Source organism: Neovison vison, chromosome 3 (assembly GCF_020171115.1).
Source record: "Neovison vison isolate M4711 chromosome 3, ASM_NN_V1, whole genome shotgun sequence".
In the NCBI taxonomy this organism is placed as follows: domain Eukaryota; kingdom Metazoa; phylum Chordata; class Mammalia; order Carnivora; family Mustelidae; genus Neogale; species Neogale vison.
The window spans coordinates 45709430-45728354 of record NC_058093.1 but is presented as its reverse complement, the minus strand read 5'-3'; the positions used below and the strand labels follow the sequence as shown (position 1 = coordinate 45728354).

The 18925-nt window shown below is 57.2% G+C and overlaps 1 protein-coding gene across 5 annotated transcripts in view; it reads left to right on the top strand.

The window, feature by feature from the left end:
- HDAC4 (histone deacetylase 4) overlaps positions 1–18925 on the top strand; it is a 288242-nt gene that overhangs the window by 221627 nt on the left and 47690 nt on the right. For all 5 annotated transcript variants that reach the window (XM_044241969.1, XM_044241967.1, XM_044241968.1 and 2 more), the window contains 6 exons: positions 462–574; positions 5328–5444; positions 5528–5726; positions 11487–11707; positions 14981–15238; positions 17851–18037. In XM_044241969.1, coding sequence (XP_044097904.1) covers positions 462–574; positions 5328–5444; positions 5528–5726; positions 11487–11707; positions 14981–15238; positions 17851–18037 — 1095 coding nt within the window. The remainder of the gene's footprint in view (positions 1–461; positions 575–5327; positions 5445–5527; positions 5727–11486; positions 11708–14980; positions 15239–17850; positions 18038–18925) is intronic.

Below are 18925 nucleotides of genomic sequence, written 5' to 3'. Positions count from 1 at the left end.
CTGGGTGTCTGATGTCGTGCAGGAAAAATGAGAGGCTTTAATTCAAAGGGAGTCCTGTGGCCAGTGGCTGTGTTGGTAAGCACAGCACACCTGACCGTCCCTATTCACAGTCATGCAGCGTCTGTGTTTCCTGGTCTTTTGTTGTTTGGATTATTGACATTTAAGGCCTAATCTTCCTGGTGTGTCAGATCATCTTGAAATTCAAGAGGAAGACAATTGGTAATGTGCACAACCTAAAGGCTCAGATGTGGCCCCCACAGAGCTGTCTGTGTAGAGCTCACGAGGGAGTCCGCAGCAAAACCAAAAGTAGGGAATCCACCTCGCAGCCCCTGTTTGGGGACTGTGGTCATGTTCTTTCCCGATGTGGTTTCTGCCTGTCAGCAAGCTGGCCGTGGGGGACCTCTGCGTGGCCTGGGACCCTGGCATGGAGCACAGCTCACACCTGTCTCTCCACCCCACAGACTCGGCGTGCAGCAGCGCCCCCGGCTCTGCGCCCAGCTCCCCCAACAACAGCTCCGGGAACGTCAGCACGGAGAACGGGATCGCGCCCGCCGTCGCCAGCATCCCGGCCGAGGTCAGTGTGGGCTTGCCATTCGCTTCTGTTCCCTGCGCCGGCCCTGTGGCAGGTTCAGCCAGTTGTTTCCCTCGAAATGACCCTCTAGCCTTGACTGTCCAGGTCGGGAGGCGTCCTGGACAAGGCCCCTCCCTGCCACTGAGCCCTGCTCCCCCTTTAAATTGGAGCACAGTGGTCCAGACATGAGAACAGCTATAACCCCAACCTCTGGCCCCGGCCTCCTTCAGCGCGTATTTAACTAGACTGATCAGAACACACACTCGGTGCCACTGGGCCCCAGATGCCCCACACCCGTGTGTCCCCGGGGCTCTGCACAGTGACGTGGAACGGGAACAGCACACATGGGAACCGCTGTTGGGTGGGAATCAAGCTGCTTGTGGTGCTTCAGAAATACTCGGTCGACCAACACACGTCCTGTGTCTGGGGGGAGTGGGTGACATGAGGCGGATGGTTAGGGTGTTGGGCGGTTAGTAAGGCCACGGAAGGCTTCTCCCAAATGCCACCGGCCTCAGACAAGCCCCTCATCCTGCCCATCAGGCACCTGGTGTGCTGTAGTTGAGAGTCACATGAGCACACAGAGTTCTGGAGTCAGCTGGCAGAGAGGAAGGAAGGGTGATCTTGGGGAGACAGCTGGGTGGCCTCTTGAGCCAGGTGGAGGGGCTCGGGGCTGGCTGCTGGGTGTGCCCTAGACCGGACCTGGGTTGCGGGGTACTTTCCGGGCCGTGGTCTCCGGGACCTTCTTCCTTATTCACTTTGGTGTGTGTGTTTATTGCACAAGTGTCCCTGGTGCTTCTGCCTCAGGCCAGCCCCTTGCCGGGCCCTGGGGTTGGAGGGCCAGGTGGCCAGGCAGCAGCCCTGCAGCCTGCGAAAGGCAGGCACCAACCGCACTCAGGAAGAGGAAGAGGATTGTGTGCTCGCCGCTCAAGGCTGCGGGCTCGGGTGACCACGTGGGGAGCCACATCAACACTGAGTTTCCCGGTGATCTCAGCCCTGAGTGCTGTCTGCTCCCTGCGCACATGGTCCTGCTGCGTGGGTGGTTCTTCAGAGCTCTTTTTGAGCTGCTAACTCACAGGAGGCTACAGTTCGTTAAACAGAGTGACTTCCTTTCCTCCTAAATATCTGGACGTGAATCTTGCCTTCCCGATGAGAGGACAGAGTGTAGTAGGGACACGCAGGTGTGGGGGCGAAGCATTTTCAGGCAGGTTTGTGAACGCCAGTGCACGAACAGACAGTGACCCCTGAGGTCGTGGTGTGCACGGCCGCCCCTGCTTCCTCACTCCCGACGTCTTTGCGCATCTGGTTCTTTCGTCACGTGTCCCTTCAACCCCGTGTAAGCTCTATGTGGATGGTCACAGATCTTGACACCCCTGCTCTGCGGGACTGAGGTCATAGCAGCCGGCTGCCTGTAGTGGGCCTCGGGGCCCTGCCGGGACCCTGCTTCCTGGCACGACACATGCCCGCCAGCCCGGTCTTGTCAGCCGCACCCCCACCTGCTGTCTAATCGAGTTCATTCTGCGGGGTGCCTTACCGGGGAGCATCTACACGGATCCCGTTTAAATTGTGTGTCAAGTTTTTCAAGTCACGTGTGAATGTCAACGAAGCTGCTACAAATTACAGATGTGAAAGGATTGACAAGAAAAGTGAAAAGGCCGTTGCTCTTCTTTGCATCAGATTGTCCCTGCGGTCTGCAGGATGGTCTCCCGACCGTCTCGTCCCACCAGGACGACCTCTGTAGGTTCAGGGTTTGTGAGAATCTGACCACTCCTGAGAACATGCAGGCCTCATGAAGCCTCCTTGGGCACCGGGGGCCCCGCTGGCCCTGCGTGCCACCCCCCCCCACCGCTGCCCTACACACACCCCCCACCGCTGCCCTGCACAACCCCCATCACCACTGCCCTGCCACAGCCCCATTTACACAGAAGAAATAGCCTCCCCAGACCCAGAGATAGCAGCTCCCTCCAGCTCAGAAGGCCGTGCAGTGCCGGGTACGTAGCCACACCCCCACTTTGTGCGGAACTCGGGAAGTGATAAGCCCAGCATAGGGCAGATGGAGAAGGCCAGCTCGGCGCATGTGGGCAGTCAGCATCCCCAGTCATTCTCAGAAGGTGGCATTCTTTCTAAAAATAAATAAGGTAAAAAATAGAGGGATTATAAAGAGGAAATGATAACTTTGCAGACATTAGGAGGTCTGCTTATTTTGTTCCTGGATAATTGCAATCCTATGGGGCCATGCCTTCCATGGCAATTGGAACCGTTTTCTCAGGAGCCAAGCTCATTGTTACTCTTTCACTTGTGGCAAAAAGTGCTTCTGTCGAGGGAAGGTGCTTCCCGCGGTGGTGGCTGGGTCAGGCCCGCACAGCTTCCCCGCGAGCCACGTGTAGGACAGCACGTACCTGGTGCCCCAGCATGAAGAACACTCTCCTTCCTGCTTTAACCTCACGGCATCCGAACAAAGATCATGTTTCCGAATGACACTACAGCAGGGCTGTGTTCAGCAGCAGCGTCAGGGCTCCTGCAGGGCCGGAGGATCAGCACATGCCCCTTTATCTTGCTTTGCAGATGTAGTCTTTTCTTTCTTTCTTTCTTTCTCTCTCTCTCTCTCTCTTTCTTTCTTTCTTTCTTTCTTTCTTTCTTTCTTTTTACAAATCGAAGTTTCAGGCCTTCCATGGAGGATGTCACTGCAGAGGGGCTGCAAACAGCAGGAGAACTGGAATTCCAAGTGGAGCCTGCAGATGGGACCGAATCGCGGCAATCTTGTGATCAGATCCGAGGGAGGAGGCGTCGCTTCCTGGGGCCGAGCAAAGAAAGTGGTTTCCCGAGTCGGAATCTAGTCCTGGTGACGATGCCGTCAAGACCGTTGAAGAGACACCAGAGGGTTTAGGATATCATGTCCACTCGGGTGCTAAAGCGGCGGCAGGAAGTTCTCCTGCGGTTGAAATGCCATCAAACAGCATCACGTGCGACAGAGAAATAGGTCAATGGGCAAATCATTGTCTTACTTTAGGAACCTGCCACAGCTGCCCCAGCCATCAGCAGCCACCACCCTGATCCGTCAGTGGCCATGGACATCGCAGTGCGACCCTCTTCCAGCGAAAGGACTACAACTCACTGGAGCTCAGATGACGGGTAGCATTTTTTAGCAATGAAATGTTCTTCAGCAAGGGTGTGTACGTTCAAAAAGACTTAATGCTATTGCATGAATACTACATTAACAGACTAGAGTATAATACCCACGGAACTTTTATGTGCCCTGGGAAACCAGTCCATTCACAGTCCATGCACTATTCTGGGACCAGGCCCATGGCATCTCCGAGTGGAACCCCAGCTCACTCCTACCCCCGATGGGAAGAAGAAGCCGCTTGCAAGCCAGGCCAGCAGTCAGTCCACCCCTGGTGTCTACAGCAGCTTGGTATGATAACTTTTAGCTCACAATTTTTTTTTTGGATATGGAATTCGAAGGCACCAGTGTGCATCTCCTCTTCAGTGACACACCACAGTGCTAGGGGAACTAAGAGAAGACTGGTCGGCTGTGCATCAGTCTGTTTTCCGTGATGCAGACTCCATCTGCAAACCCTCCCAGCCAGCCTGTGGCAACACTACGCTCTTGTTCTCACTGCCCCTCGGTTCAGCACATTGACTCTGCTCTGGGGGGATGTTGGGGTGAATAAAATAGCGTCCTTTGTAGCAAAACTATCATTCTAAAAGGAAAAAGAGGATGCAATAATTCAGATCCTTGGTGAATGCTCCTGCTAACCTTTTCCTGACTGTCTTTCTGTCCCGGTCCTCCCTGTCTGTCTGCTTTTGAAAAAGTATACAATTCTACAACTTGTTTTTCTAACTTGACAAGACGTCATTGAGATGCCAGCCAGTCAGGGAGGTGTTTCCCAGTGTACCTTCCTGTTCAGCCTTGCACGCTTTGCAGGACACTCAGCCCTCTGTCTCTGTGCGCCTCAGCCATACCTTCCTGGGACCATCCCTGGATGAGCATCGTTTCGTAGGAGTTCATCCTAAGAGTGGAGATTCAGGATCAAAACTTAGATACATTTTTAAAGCTTTTGACATGGATTGCCAAGTTTTCCTACAGAAAGAGTGTGCCAACTTATAACGCACTGATCAATGCCCTTCTGTTCCTTGGGGCCAAAAGAGTATTCTCAGTTGTCATATCTTTGCTGGCTTAATAAGGTTTTAAATATGTTTTAGATCACTAATGATGTTGAGTATTTTTTCATGAGTTTATTTTACCTTAATATCAGCTCTTTGTCATTTGCCTTTCCGTGCAATTTTCTCATTGTTCATTATTATTTGATCTGTGAGTTCTTTACATATGAGCTTTCTCTGCCCAATGTGTGGCTGGCATTACAGCGACTGTTATTTGCCTTTTTTGTGAGGGATATTTTTAATCAATTTTTCTTTTTTTTGGTTTCTGTCTCTGACATTGTGTTTGAAGAGACCGTCCCAACCAAGAATATAATTTAAAATACACTATCTTAGGTTTTCTTGATAGTTTACGATGAATTAGCAGTATGGATAAAAACAGGAGTCTAATGGGCTGTGAATCTACGTTTGTGGCCTGCTTTAAAATGTCATGCCCACCTGCATGCTAGAACCTGTTAATTACATATGTACTGGAGTATCTGGGAGTTCAGCCGGTCCTGCCCCGACATGTTTTCTGTTGTGATTTCCTGTGGCATATGCTGCCCATGCTTACTGGGGACAGACCGCGTGTAACAGCCTTCATGTGTTCTGTCTCCAGAGCGGCTTGGCACACAGACTCGTGACTCGAGAAGGCTCCGTGGCCCCACTCCCCCTCTACACGTCACCATCCTTGCCCAACATCACTCTGGGACTGCCTGCCACCGGCCCGTCCGCTGTGAGTAGGCGTCCGCAGGTGTGCGCGTTGTGGGGCCGCTGTCCCAGGGCCTCGGCCCGGGCGTCATGCTTGTGCCTCTCCAGGGGGCGGCCGGCCAGCAGGAAGCCGAGCGACTTGCTCTCCCAGCCCTCCAGCAGCGGATCTCCCTCTTCCCTGGCACCCACCTCACCCCCTACCTGAGCACGGCACCCCTGGAGCGCGACGGCGGGGCCACACACAACCCCCTCCTACAACACATGGTCTTGCTGGAACAGCCACCCACGCAGACGCCCCTCGTCACAGGTGAGCACGGGGTCCCAGGCTGTGCGGACGCCCCTCGTCACAGGTGAGCAGGGGTCCCGGGCCGTGCAGATGCCCCTCGTCACAGGTGAACAGGGGGGCCTGGGCTGTGCAGACGCCCCTCATCACAGGTGAGCATGGGGGCCCGGGCTGCGCAGACACCCCTTGTCACAGGTGAGTATGGGGGCCACACGGATGCCCCTCAGCACAGGTGAGCAGGGGTTGGGGGGGGCCTTCATGCTTGGCTTCCTGGGAATCTGATTATTTGCTCAGAATTAGAATTGAGAAGACTCTCAGAGCTACCCCCTTCACACTCCCTGGTACTTGGGTGGAAAATGCAGGTGCTGAGCGCGTCACCAGGTCCTGACCTGTGGGCACACAGGGCCTGTTCTGGTCACCTTGTTGAGAGTCACAGGGCCGGTCTGGATGCCACATCCTGCCCTCAGGTGTGTCTGCAGATGGCGAGCTCCATCTTCCACCAGTGTTCCTTAGTGTCCATGTGTCTGTCTGTCCCCTGGTGCTAGCACTGGGGTCACCATCCTCTTCAGAGTTGAGGGGTCTATAGCTTGTGGGGGAGCGGAAGCCTCACCACACATCTTAACTTTCAGAAAACAGGTCGTGAGCGCAGGGGTCTCGGGGTCTGATCTGAATTTACATCTGAGTCTCTGTGACTCTCAACATCAGGGGCCTGAGCAGTGAGGATGCTTGAATTTCTGTCTCGTGTCATTTAGTAACACATAGGTGACACCTGACTGTCCTCATGATCCCGGTCCCCAGCTCATCTCATCACAGGAGGATCTGCCCTTCCCTCACCATTAAAGAGCTTTCCTAACGCCATGCCCCACAGCTTCCCAGGAAGTAGTCTTTCCTTATGAGACCTCACTTCGCCGGTAAATTTGCTGAACTTGACTCCTTTGTGGTTGACCGCATTGCTGGATCTGTCCTCTGTGTGCGGTTCATGGCCCTGACTGTGATGGCAGTTGCCACTGCCTTCCCAGACCCTGGCCAGCTCCCTGCCCACCCTGCCCCCAAATTCACAGACCCCTCCCAGTTCCAGGGACCCTGGCTGGAAGTGCTGGACGCAGGGTCATGGCCAGGAACACAGGCTCCTTCGTCTCCCCTTCTCCCAGCTCAGTGACCTTGGGAAGTCTTCACGTGTGCCATGACTCAGTTTCCCCATACATGAAAAGGGGATAACACAAGTAACCTGCCCTTTAAGTTTCCTGAGGGCTCAGTGAGGCATATTTTCCTCAGGACAGCACCTGCCATAGTACCCTTAGACATTCACTGCTGTGGTTACTTTTGGGTTTGGCACTTCTAACCTTTAACCTTGCTGTCTCCCTCACCTCCCCCAGGCCACCCTGTTGGTCCACCCCAGTTCTCGTGGCTCCTTCCCTATCCCCCTCCCTGGGAACAGGGCCCTGACTTAGGTCTCGGTGGGAACACACCTCCTGACCTGGTATCCTGTCCCTCAAGGCCTGGGCACCCCAAGCAGAGCCATCCTGGGCAGGAGCGCTGGCCCGACATGGCCACTGATGTTGAAAATGGAAGTTAAGGCCCAGAAGTGAAGCGAACATTCAGTTTTCTGGTTCCCCATGGGGTGTAGTGGGTGCCCAGGTGGCTGGTGGTTGTTGAGCCGGTGCATGTGAAGGGTCTGTGTCCGCACAGAGGGGCCTGTTGGGCGGCGCTGGCCGGGAGTAGAGGCCTGGTGCCCACGGGCGCACTGCATGGTTCGCAGCTGTATGGGCTCCCTCTTCACCAACCAGGGCCGCTCTTCTCACTGGGCCTGGCCCCCAGGCCAGCTGGACCCCAGTCCCCGTCCCCACTCCCGTCTGGCGTGGCCTCCCTCCCGTGTGCTCTGCCCGAGGCTGCAGAAGCTCCTGCCTCCAGATGGCTTTGACGTTGCTCATCTCCTGCTCACCTTCCTCCCGCACAACAAGCGCTGGTCTTCTACAGCATGGCCAGCCCACTCCCGGCAACTGCTCGGGCTTGATGGCCTGCAGCCAACGGCTCTGGGGTCGAAGCCAGGGGAAGTCGGGGTTTCCAAGGGCCACCAGCCAGCAGACCCGAGTTTCCATGAGTCCTTGCAGATAATCATGATAGACAGACAGAAAGTCTGAGCTAGAGCAGCTCCATCCCATAAAGGGTGGAAGCAGAGGCCCCAGGGGAGAAGAGGCTGGCCTGGGTCTAGGGGGGTGACAAGGTACGGGTCACAGGGCCACATCCCTTCTGGAGCAGGACCCCCAAGTGGCCCTCACCTCCTTGCTTCCCACTGCCCCAGCACGGCTGGAACAGTTTGCTTAAATCTTCTGAGAAGAGCAGTGCACCCTGGAGCACTCCCAGAGGCTGGGCCTCTGACTCCCCAAGGCTGGGGGAGAGATGGAACCACCGTCCCAAGGAGGAAACCCTATCTGCCAAGCACTGTGCACTCCTGTTGTCCAGACAGCCCACCTGATGTGGTCCTTATATGGCCAGGGCACAGATCCTCAGCCCAGCATTTCCTCTGGGCCAGGCGCTGGGGACATGGACCCCCACGGGCCCGGAGAGCTGCGGTCCAGACAGGGCGCTCGGGGTGGGCATCAAGGAAGAAAGGCTTCCTGGAGGAGGCCTGAATTGCCAAGACCTTGCATGGGAGTGTTAGGGGAGTGGGGGGAGAAAGGCCAGTGGAGGTAACAGGTGTTTCACCTGCTGGGTGTGGCATCGTTCTAGCCTCTGGTCACTCACGGGGCCGGCCCCAGCCTGGTATGGGGCAGACAGGCAGCCTTCACCTGTGGTCGTCCTTCCGAGCATAGGGGCTCTGCCGATCTTGGCAGCGGTGATCACATGCCCCCGGGGTTCCTCATTTTTCCTGAAAACCATGAATCCCAGGAGGGGCTTGAGCACAACTGGCTGTGGGCGCTGCTGCACCTGGGACCTAACCAGCGATCCCTGGCCCTGGCCAGGCCCCCAGAAGCTCCAGCAAGGCCGAACGGTCCAGGCAGGCCCTGCCACACACAGCTTTTCTTGCAATGCTCCTGTGATGCTTACGTGTGGCCCGAACTGCAAACCACGAGTTAGACCCAAGTCTCGCCTGCCCTACTGTCCTTCGAAGGGTTTTAAAGAGTTTCACTGTGGTGTGTAGGGCTAGGGACTCATCAGATGGTTTTTTAAGGACCCAGGCCACATGAGTCACTCTTCCAGTGTGAGTTCATCTACTTAACCAGATCTCCATAGTACGAAGGCCAGCACTTCAGATCTGGGCCCAAAACATCAGGGCAGCCTGACTCTTCACCCCCATATCTGTGGGGGTATCTAAGTGGTGCCTTTGTGAACTCACCAGTTCACACCAGTTAGTGCTATGCATAGCACATCTCGAAGCCTGAATGGCTGGCTCAGTGCCAGGAGTTAACATTGTCCTTAGGATCACATGCTCCAACTTGGACTTTCGGGGGTGCTGGCCACCCTCCCAGTCCCACTGGAAGGAGCAGAGGTCTGTGATGCTAAGTGAGCTCTCTCCCAGAGAACTCCCAGAGTCCTCCCACAGAGGAACTTCCGCCCATGCTGTGGGTAGGAAGAACAGAGCCTTGGTTCAGCCTTCCAGCTGGCCAGGTGCTCAGGAAAAGGCCCCAGGCAGCCTGGCCTCCCTGCCCAGAGAGGGTCCAGGAGCCTCGGGTCAGGCTCTGCCCCTACACAGCGCTCAGCACAACACAGGCCTCGGCCTATGGCTGGGTTGCCTAGGACAAAATTTGGTCTCAGTGTAGTGTGGTTTGATGCTAAAATCTTTTAGGATATATACCAAAAGCCAGATAATGGTTGTCATCAGAAACCCTTGCAAATGACCTGAAGGGCCAACTGGAAGTCACCTGACCAGTAGGTTGGGCATTCTGTTTTCTGCACTGTGACCCGTCCCTGGGGGGATGGCCGTGGGGTTTTACACCCCAGGAGGCCCGTAGTGAAATACGGACTGGGGTCCTCCCACCATCTGCCCGTGTCCCCATGGGGACAGTGGCCCATGTCCTCAGAGCCACCCTGCATGAAGGAGGAACCTGTACCCTTTGGGGAGGGCAGCAAGCACCGGAAGGTGGGCGGGCTCACACTCATGCTGGGCCGCTAGAGCAGCTCATTCCTGCTCAGTGATCAGTCCTGGATGCTCAGTCTCTGGGGAACTGGGTCCCTGCCCTGGAGTCCAGGGAAGCTTCTCTGGGGGGCGTGGGGCCAGCCACCCAATAGCCAGGCATGGCTCTGCTGCCCCCTCACGACTTCACCTTCCTTCCCAGTGCACACGGAGGCCTAAGGGCCATCTGCTCAGGGAGCTGCGTGTCCGAGGGGGACCTGCTCAGGGCCACGTTGCCTCCGATCCCGTCAGTGCAGCCCCTTGTGGCAGTCTTTTTCACGCTGCTGCTCGGGACACCTCCATCAACGGGAAGAATTCCAAAACACCACCTTAGGGGGATGCTTTTTTTTTCTTTTTCTTTTTCTTTTTTTTTTTTTTTAGCTTTTCTAGAAAACTTGGCAGGGAATGAGTCAATCTTTTGTGTTACTAACTTTAATTTAGTAGCTGAACAGATAATGAAATTCATGGTGACTTCTCTTTTCAGAAAACAGTGGACCGGACAGAAGGTGATGGCGGTTTAGGGGACAAAGTTGACAGACGTCTCAAACAGCTAGTGAGGGACAGCTTTGTGAGGGTTGGGTCTTTTCTCTGTGTGTGCTTTCTATCTGTGTACAGCATTTAGAAATCGCCACAGCCGTGACGGGATAAGGGGAAGACCAAGACTGTAGTGCTCCTGGGGGGGCTTTGGAGCCCCCGGAGAGGACACGGGCAGGAGCACCTGCCTTTTGGGGACACCTCGGGAGGCTCCTGGGGCCGTGTTCTCAGGGAGCCCGGCTGCTGCTGAGCTCGGGCACGTGCCATCCCTCCCAGGCAGGCACCCTGTGACCTGGATCCTCCTCAGTCTGAGCCTGTGTCCATCCATCTGAGGCTTCCAGGCAGTGGGCAATCAGGTAGGGTTTGGGTTTATTAGAAAATTAGGGCAAGGGTTCATTAGAAAAAAAACCCAGTTTGCAAAAGTAAAAACCCAGATGTACAAAAAGCTTACAGAAGGAGAAACGTTTGGCATCCTGAGTCCCCCGAAGAGGTTGCATTTTAAAATAAGACTCAAATACAGATTAGAACAAGATTGTGTATCAGTTTGGGTTCTTAAGCACGCGGTCCAGGCGCAGGTTGGTGAAGCAGCACGAAGGCATGCAGGCCGGCAGAACACTTGGAGAAAGGTGTTGACCTTGACTGGACGTAGCAGGATTTGTATAAGCATGACTGTCCCCCTTGCGCATCAGGTGACCCCTTGAAGAGACCCTTAAAGATTTGATCCTAAAGACATTTCATTCCCTTACAACTTAGTTTCTGGGTCACTTAGGGAAGAGCCATGTCCACAGCCTTCTGGAATATCCCAGGCCACCGGAACCTCTGCCACCATTCTCAGCGTGGCCCGAACCTCTCCAGCTGCCTGCGGTGCTGCTCAGACCGACACCAGCGTTCCCAGGGCCGAGGGCTCCCGGAGGGCTGTCGTGGGGCCCCTCGTGGGTGGGCCCACCATGCCGGACCCTGTCCCTTGGATGCCCACTTATGGCAGGGGCCTGGGTGTCAGGGGACGGCCACCTCCCAGTGGCCCACTCTCTGGGCTTCTGGCAGTGTGTGCCTGGGGCTCTGGGGTGGAGTGGGGGACCTTCCCATATGCCCTGCCACCTCTCCACCTGTGTCACCTTCCCACTGGTGTCTTTCAGGCCTGGGCGCGCTGCCCCTGCACGCACAGCAGCTGGTGGGTACAGAGCGCGTGTCCCCGTCTGTGCACAAGCTGCGGCAGCACCGCCCGCTGGGGCGCACGCAGTCGGCCCCACTGCCCCAGAACGCACCGGCCCTGCAGCACCTGGTGATCCAGCAGCAGCACCAGCAGTTCCTGGAGAAGCACAAGCAGCACTTCCAGCAGCAGCTGCACATGAACAAGGTGGGTCTGTGGGCACAGGACTGGTGGGGGCCTCTGGGCGGGGGTGTGGCTCAGCATGTCCCCCTGACTTCCTGGAGGGCCCTCCCCTTCCGTGAGCAAACCCCCACAGGGAGCCCCCAGCTGTCCACCGCCCGGAGCCCCAAGAGCACCTTGTCCAAGCCCCCCCGCACCTGTACCTGCCCACCCGGTGGGACTTCACCCTCAGAGGGGATAGTGTGCAGGACAGCCTTCAGAGGTGTGCGCACCTGCGTGGTCCCGAAAGCCCCTCCCACAGCCGCTTGTTAGCAGGGAGCAGCCGCAAGCTGTTATGTTTAAACACACTGGTGATTAAAACCCAAAGTTGGGCTGCACTCCCTGAAGGTGGGGACCAGCAGCAGCCCAGCTGTGGCCTGAGGGTCCCCACGACAGGGTCACAGGGACACACATGAGGAAACAGTCCCCCCCCAACCCAACCCCGGCAGCGGGGTCCTGAATGGCCAGATGCCCAGAGTGTCCATGGCCCCCGGGCAGAGGGTGCAGAACCCGTCGGGAGCAGGGGGCCACCACACACAGCCCTCATGGGGATGGCAGAGGCACTTGCCTCCTGTGGGCAAGACAGGGACTGTCTGTTCACTCCCAGTGTCAAAGGCAGTTCACGTCCGTCTTCCTAGCATGGCTGTGGCTTCTTAATTTGATCTGACTGATGGGGTGGGAGGTTTTAGGAAGACAGAAAACACCTCTTCATTCCTGGTGAGTTCTTGGAAAGAATGATTTAGAAACTGGGTGATTTCCCCGGATTCTGTTACATGATTGATTATGAGAGGGAACAGCAAGTGATTGAAGTGTTTGTGCAACGTTCTCCTGGGATCTCGGGGAGCCAGTGATGTTATCTCGTGCTGTTGAGTACAGGTGTGTCTGCCTTATGCCGGGGCTTGCTGTCCCTGAGGGGCTCCCCCCGGCCCAATGGTGGGAGCACCCAGTTCCTGGCAGCTCTGAGACCACCCACCCTCCCAGCCTGCTGAGGGTGCACTGGAGACCTCAGCCTTCGGTCCAGCCCCAACCTTTTAACATAGCCGCTTCAGTTTTCCCACAGTCCCTGGCTGAGGGAACCCTGCTGTGGGGCCGGTAACCTCTATGAGCAGGAAGGATGGACGCTAGAACTGGCTGTGCTCTCTGGCTGGAGCCCCTCAGCCATGGGCCAGCATTGGTTGTTAGTGCCTGGGGCCTGATGTGCCATGGTGTTTGATAAAGGTTTGCCAGGCGAAGGAACTTTCTGGAGAATGCATGCCCCCACCAGATGGGCAGAGCTTACAGCTGGGAGGTGGCAGGGATGCCTCCACGTCTAGAAGTGCCCCTGAGTGGGTCTGAGTCGAGTGGGGTGGGAACCGTGCTGCGGCAGACAGGCTTTCCTCTTCCTGCTGGAAAAGAGCACTTGGCAGCGTCTGCGCCCCTGCAGGACCGAGGGTTCACTGAGCACGTGGTTCCTGCCCTAGCTGTGGAGCACCACACAGTGCTGGAGTCCTGCGGCGGCTGGGCTGTGAACCCGAGACCTCAGGCCCCTGTGTTTGGGTGGGCAGACCGCCAGCATGTCCAATGAACTCCCATACTGGCCCCAACTGCAGTCCGGCCTTGTGGACCTGCATTTGTCTGCACATCATCAGTAAAAGGGGCGCCAAAGGTCCAAAGGAGGACAGCGAGCTGGTTGTGTGTCCAGTTTGCGGCTGCGTTTGCCCGTAGGAGCCTCACCCCCGAACCAGCTCTGCAGAGCAGCGAGCCCATGACCTGGCTGACAGATGCAGAACCGCATTTCGCAGGCGCAGGGAGACCTCTGCCTGTCACCACGCCGTAAGGAGGCTGTATGGCGGTGGAGCCAGAACCCCCGTGGACATGGCCGGTGGTGAAACGTGCACTCGGCATCACGGGAGGCCGCTACTGTGGCCTCGACTTTACCTGACTCCCTCTGTACCACCACCTGGAGGCCAAGACCCCCTGCTGGAGCTTCTCCACACCTCGGGATGGGCGCCGAGCTCCAGGGAGATAGTGGCCACTCAGGTGCCCCTGCTCCTGCCCAGCGCTTCCCAGGACAGTGGGGCCGGCCCTTCCCAGCTCCGGAAATGCCTCACAGGGCCGAGCTGGCACTCACGGAAGCCCAGAGCATCCTAAGTCCTCTGGAGGGACCTGGAGGTCGCTGCTCAGATGCCCTCATCTACTGAGGAAGTTGAGAAGGCCAGAGAGGGAGCCAGGGACACTCGCTCTGGGAGCACGTGGGTCCCTGTTCCCACTCCACCTGCTCCCCCGCCTCTGAGCTTTCACCATCTTGCAGCACCTTCCTGGGGCCGCAGGGAGGGACCCACACTCCCAGCCCAGGCTGACACACAAAACACACAAGAAGAAGGAGTGAGCACCGCAGGGCATTAAACAGAACCATCTGGGACTTTGACACATTCGGCTCTAATCCCACCCGGCATTGCTCCTGGAAGAAGCAGGAGGCGAGCTGAGGTCAATGGGCAGCCAGCTCCATCCCGACGGAGAAATCCGCCTGTTTGCCTCCATTGCTGATGAACTAATGCCATGGGGATGGGGCAGACACTCCTCCCAGTCCCAGGCCTCCAAGAGGGTGCCAATGCCATCAGCACCCTCCCCGGGCCCCACCAGGGTCCCTCCAATGGGAGTAAGCCCCTCCACATCCTGGGGCAACTCACAGCATGGCTGGTGGGTCACAAGCCATCAGCCACATTTGTGGAGCTCCTGAGGGGACTTACATGTGCACAGTTTGGCACCTGCCACCACAAAGTGTATCCGATAAGCTCCCACGGCCATGATTTCCTTGTTTGGGGGAGGGCGCCTCTGCTGGGTCAGCTCCGAGGCCCCATGGAGCCCTCCACTGGGTCAGCAGAAGGACCGGTGACCTCCACGCAGGGTCACCTCCAGTGGCCGCGGCACCCTGCTCCCCCACGCCTGCCCTGGGGCCAGACCCACAGACTGTGTGCAGGCTGCTGCGTGGCCCCCTCCCGTGAGCCTGCAGGTGCTCAGCTGCTCCCACCTTCCACAGGGCAGCACAGCCCGGCCGGACATCTTCCACCCGCCCCCTCCTTCACAGATGTACAGCAAGCGCAGGGCTGTCCTTCCCCGGGTAGGGCAGACTCCCTCAGTGCCCAGGCTATGGGCCTTAGCTTGGGGTTTGCAGCACCCCCCTGGGGTCGTCTATCCCTTTGCTCTGAGATCTGGACCTTGTGATGCCCCTCTACTGTCCCTTCATCCCTGTCGCCCTCTTCCCTTCCCTCTGCCTTATAGATGATCCCCAAACAGAGCGAGCCAGCTCGGCAGCCCGAGAGCCACCCCGAGGAGACCGAGGAGGAGCTTCGTGAGCACCAGGCCCTCCTGGAGGAGCCCTACCTGGACCGGCTGTCAGGGCAGAAGGAGCCGCATGCGCTGGCTGGGGTGCAGGTGAAGCAGGAGCCCATCGAGAGTGACGAGGAGGAGGCAGAGCCCCCGCGGGACTCGGAGTCTGGCCAGCGCCAGCCCACGGAGCAGGAGCTGCTCTTCAGACAGGTGACCGTGCTGGCTGAGGCCAGGCCAGGTGGGAGAGGACAGACAGGCGCAGGACACAGGGTCAAGATGGGCCCTCAGACAGTGGCCCATGTTCCCTGAGGGCCAGCGCTCTGTGGCTAGCAGTCTGTGAATGCTGCAGAGCCCCCCATTCCTGCCTGGCCGCATCTTTGCCCATCCATCCCTGGGTGGTATATGAGGCTGCGGTTTGAAGTCTATTTGACCTTAGTAATACTGGATGTTACTGGCCCTCTGTCCACTATGGCTATCCGTGCGCCTATAACCCAGCCAAATGCCAGCCCCAGAGTCCCTAGAGATTGCTGTCTTTCAGATGTAAAAACTGTAGGTTCACATAAATCCGACTGATAGTAGGATTGGCGTAATCATCAAAGGTGGGAGGAGGTAGATTGATTTCTCAATTGATCAAAAAGATAGGCAGGGGGGCGCCTGGGTGGCTCAGTGGATTAAGCCGCTGCCTTCGGCTCAGGTCATGATCTCAGGGTCCTGGGATCGAGTCCCACATCGGGCTCTCTGCTCAGCGGGGAGCCTGCTTCCCTTCCTCTCTCTCTCTGCCTGCTTCTCTGTCTACTTGTGATCTCTCTGTCAAATAAATAAATAAAAATCTTTAAAAAAAAAAGGTAGGCAGGGTCTTTGGGGGCCCAAGAGCAGTACTAACCAACTTTATAGATTGAAAAAACAGTGACACAGACACCCAGTCCCAGGCACTGACACATATTAACCAAACTCACAAGAGACTGATGAATAAATCTGATGAATGATTTATCAATTTAGTGGAAAGTAAAACTGCCATATCTGCAGGACACTCAGACAGCCAGCCAGGGAGCCGGAAGCCCCAGGGAGGCTGCTTGTTCTTGGCCAGCAGGGCCCAAGATCCAGGGGTACCCAGGACGCAGGATTTGATCATAATGTTCATTCAGGAGCAGAGCTGTGTATGGGCACAGTAGCTCCCGCGGCCCAGAGCGGGATGTTGCAGGCAGCCGGTGTTGACTATGCTTTTCTGAGCCCATCTGGCCGTCCTGGGAGCCTACCTGTGTGGGGTTTTGCTCCTGGGGTGGTGGGCGGGCCTTGCTGAGCGCCTATGTGGAATTCAGTGCATTATCAGGATACTTGTAGGATATTGGAACAGCCTTAAGTGAACATTCAGGGCTGGTCTTGCAGATTAGATAAAGTGATCGGCATTTGTTTAGAGAAAAAGTGTTATTTTGCTATAACCCCAAGACAGTGAGTAGAGACACCTAGTTTCTGTATTCTTTGAAAAATCATGAGCAGAGCTCCCTGTTGGGAATGTGGTGGTCCTTGTAAGCACAAGCCAAGGCCGCTGATGCTTTGGAAACCGGACGTCAGGGAGAGGCGCTGTCAGGCAGAGTCCGGTGCCTGTGGCAGTGAGTGTGAGCCCCACAGTATGGCTTCCATCAGCAGAAGCACGGGAAGGCGGTTTCGGGCAGCTAGGTCCACTCTCTCCCTCTCTGCTCTGCCCTGACTCCGCTTCCTGAAGGCAGGAATATCAGGCAGCGGGGCTGAGAGGCTCCCTTCCTGTGCAGCTGCTATGGGCCCTGTCGTCTTGCAAAAGGACAAGATCTGTTCACGGAAACAAAGGCCAGGATCGTGGAGGAGCGGTGCCTTCCCTGGCACCTAGGCTGCTACCCACAGTGCCTTCACCGTTCCGGGGAGGCCTTCCCTGTAAGCCCGGCCCCTGCTGCCTCGGGGCCCTTCTGGGCGGGCTCCCCTCTGCCCCTCACAGGGACGTGCACCTCAGTAGGGGGCTCCAGGCCCCACCCAGCACTTCCCACTCCTCCACACCCCTTCTGGAGCCTCCTGTGGTTCCCCACTGGCCTGTGGCCAGGGCAGAGAAGAGCCGTGCGAGCTCAGGGTGGCACCCGCGAGCCACATTCGAAGGAGGCCGTCCCTGCTCCGAGCGCCAAACTGCCTCTTCACACCTGAGCTCCCTTAGTTTCCAAACTGCTTGTTTTAGGTCCCTGTGGTATTATGCTCTTCCCATAGAAACACAATTTTTGAAAAAGAGTTTTTCGCAAAAAACTATTTCTGAATTCACCTCCTTTTCCCCTGGTTATTTTAGCTGAAAAGCTGCTAACATCCTGGGCATTGTCCATCTGGGTCCCCACCTCCTCTGAGCGGCGCGCGCATCCCCTCCCTGGCCACAAAACCGGCCAGCAGGGCCCCGGGCATCTGGAACCTGAGCAAGACATTTCTTTGCTGCATCTGCAGTCTTTCTGCCCTGGAGTGGGGAGCTGTGGGATGGGGAGAGGCCAGGGAGCAGACCGTGGCACCAAATGGAAGAGTCAGCGTTTACACCATGTGCTCTTCACGTGCGTTTTGGGCATGCAGATCAGGTCCTCTTGGTCTGAAGCAAGACAGCAGCAGACTGGCCCAGGAGGGCTGCCTGTAGGCGGGGGAATCTCCGTGGGCAGCAGGCAGCCCATCCCGACCAGCCGCCCTGACATGCTTCGAGCCACATGCCACATGCCAGTGAACAAACGGGCATGTGGTTTGCAGGAAGGGACCACATAGCTCTGCAGCTGGTAGGTGGGAGCTTTCCTGGAAGCCACCAACACCCGTGTCTTCTCTGCCCCCAGCAAGCCCTCCTCCTGGAGCAGCAGCGGATCCACCAGCTGAGGAACTACCAGGCATCCATGGAGGCCGCGGGCATCCCCGTGTCCTTCGGCGGCCACCGGCCTCTCTCCCGGGCGCAGTCCTCCCCAGCATCGGCCACCTTCCCCATGTCTGTGCAGGAGCCTCCCGCCAAACCGAGGTTCACCACAGGTATGCGCACAGAGGGCGTGGGGTTGGGGCAACCCCGTCTGACTGGCCAGCTGACACCCACAGGTGACACTGGCTCACGGCAGGAGTGGACACGGGAGGCCCACTCTGGGGCTGCGCCATCCAGAGGCTAGGGGTTGCATGGGTCCGAGAGCTAGCCACCTGTGCCCTCGCCTGGCCCGCCCCCTGGCTGGGGGACCATCTGTGTCAGTCACTGAGGCGCCCTTCCCACTCACCCTCCCCATGATGCTGTGGTCTCTCATGGGCGCCAAAGCCCACTTCCCCTTTGCTAGAGAATCCTTTCCCTCCAGAGACTGCCCTCTGGTGGGCCAGCGTGGCCGGCCGACTGTGTGGCTTCCCGTCTGTGTGCAGCAGGGACAGTGAGCGTGTCCTCTCTCCTCAGCTGCTCTGTGAACCAAACCTCCATGCAAGGGTCTTGCCCACGTGGCCCAGGTAGCCTGTGTGGGTGAGGCCACTTGGTGTAAGGATGGCCCAGCTGCCCCCAGGCTCTTGCCTCGTGCCCTCCCTGCCCCACCCTGCAGGAGCCCTGAGGAACCTGCCTACAGAGTGACACCCCTGCAGTCAGGGACCAGAATTGTGTAGGTGGGTCTGAGGCTCCCCGCTCTGAGTCAGGTGGTCCCTGCAGCCCAGCCACAGCGGGCCCGGGACAGAGGCCAGCAGGACGCTCTGCAGATGGTTCTTGGCTCATACTTCTTGCCAGAGACAGAGGAAGAGAAAGTGCTCTAAACACAGAATGGTTTCCTCCTCCTTCGGCAGCCCTGTAACAGGACAAAGTACAAGACATCCTATTTTTCTGCCCACCGTAACATGGTGTCCAGATATGGCTAAGCTCTCTCTGCTAGCTGTTGAAAGAGATAATCATCATTTGTA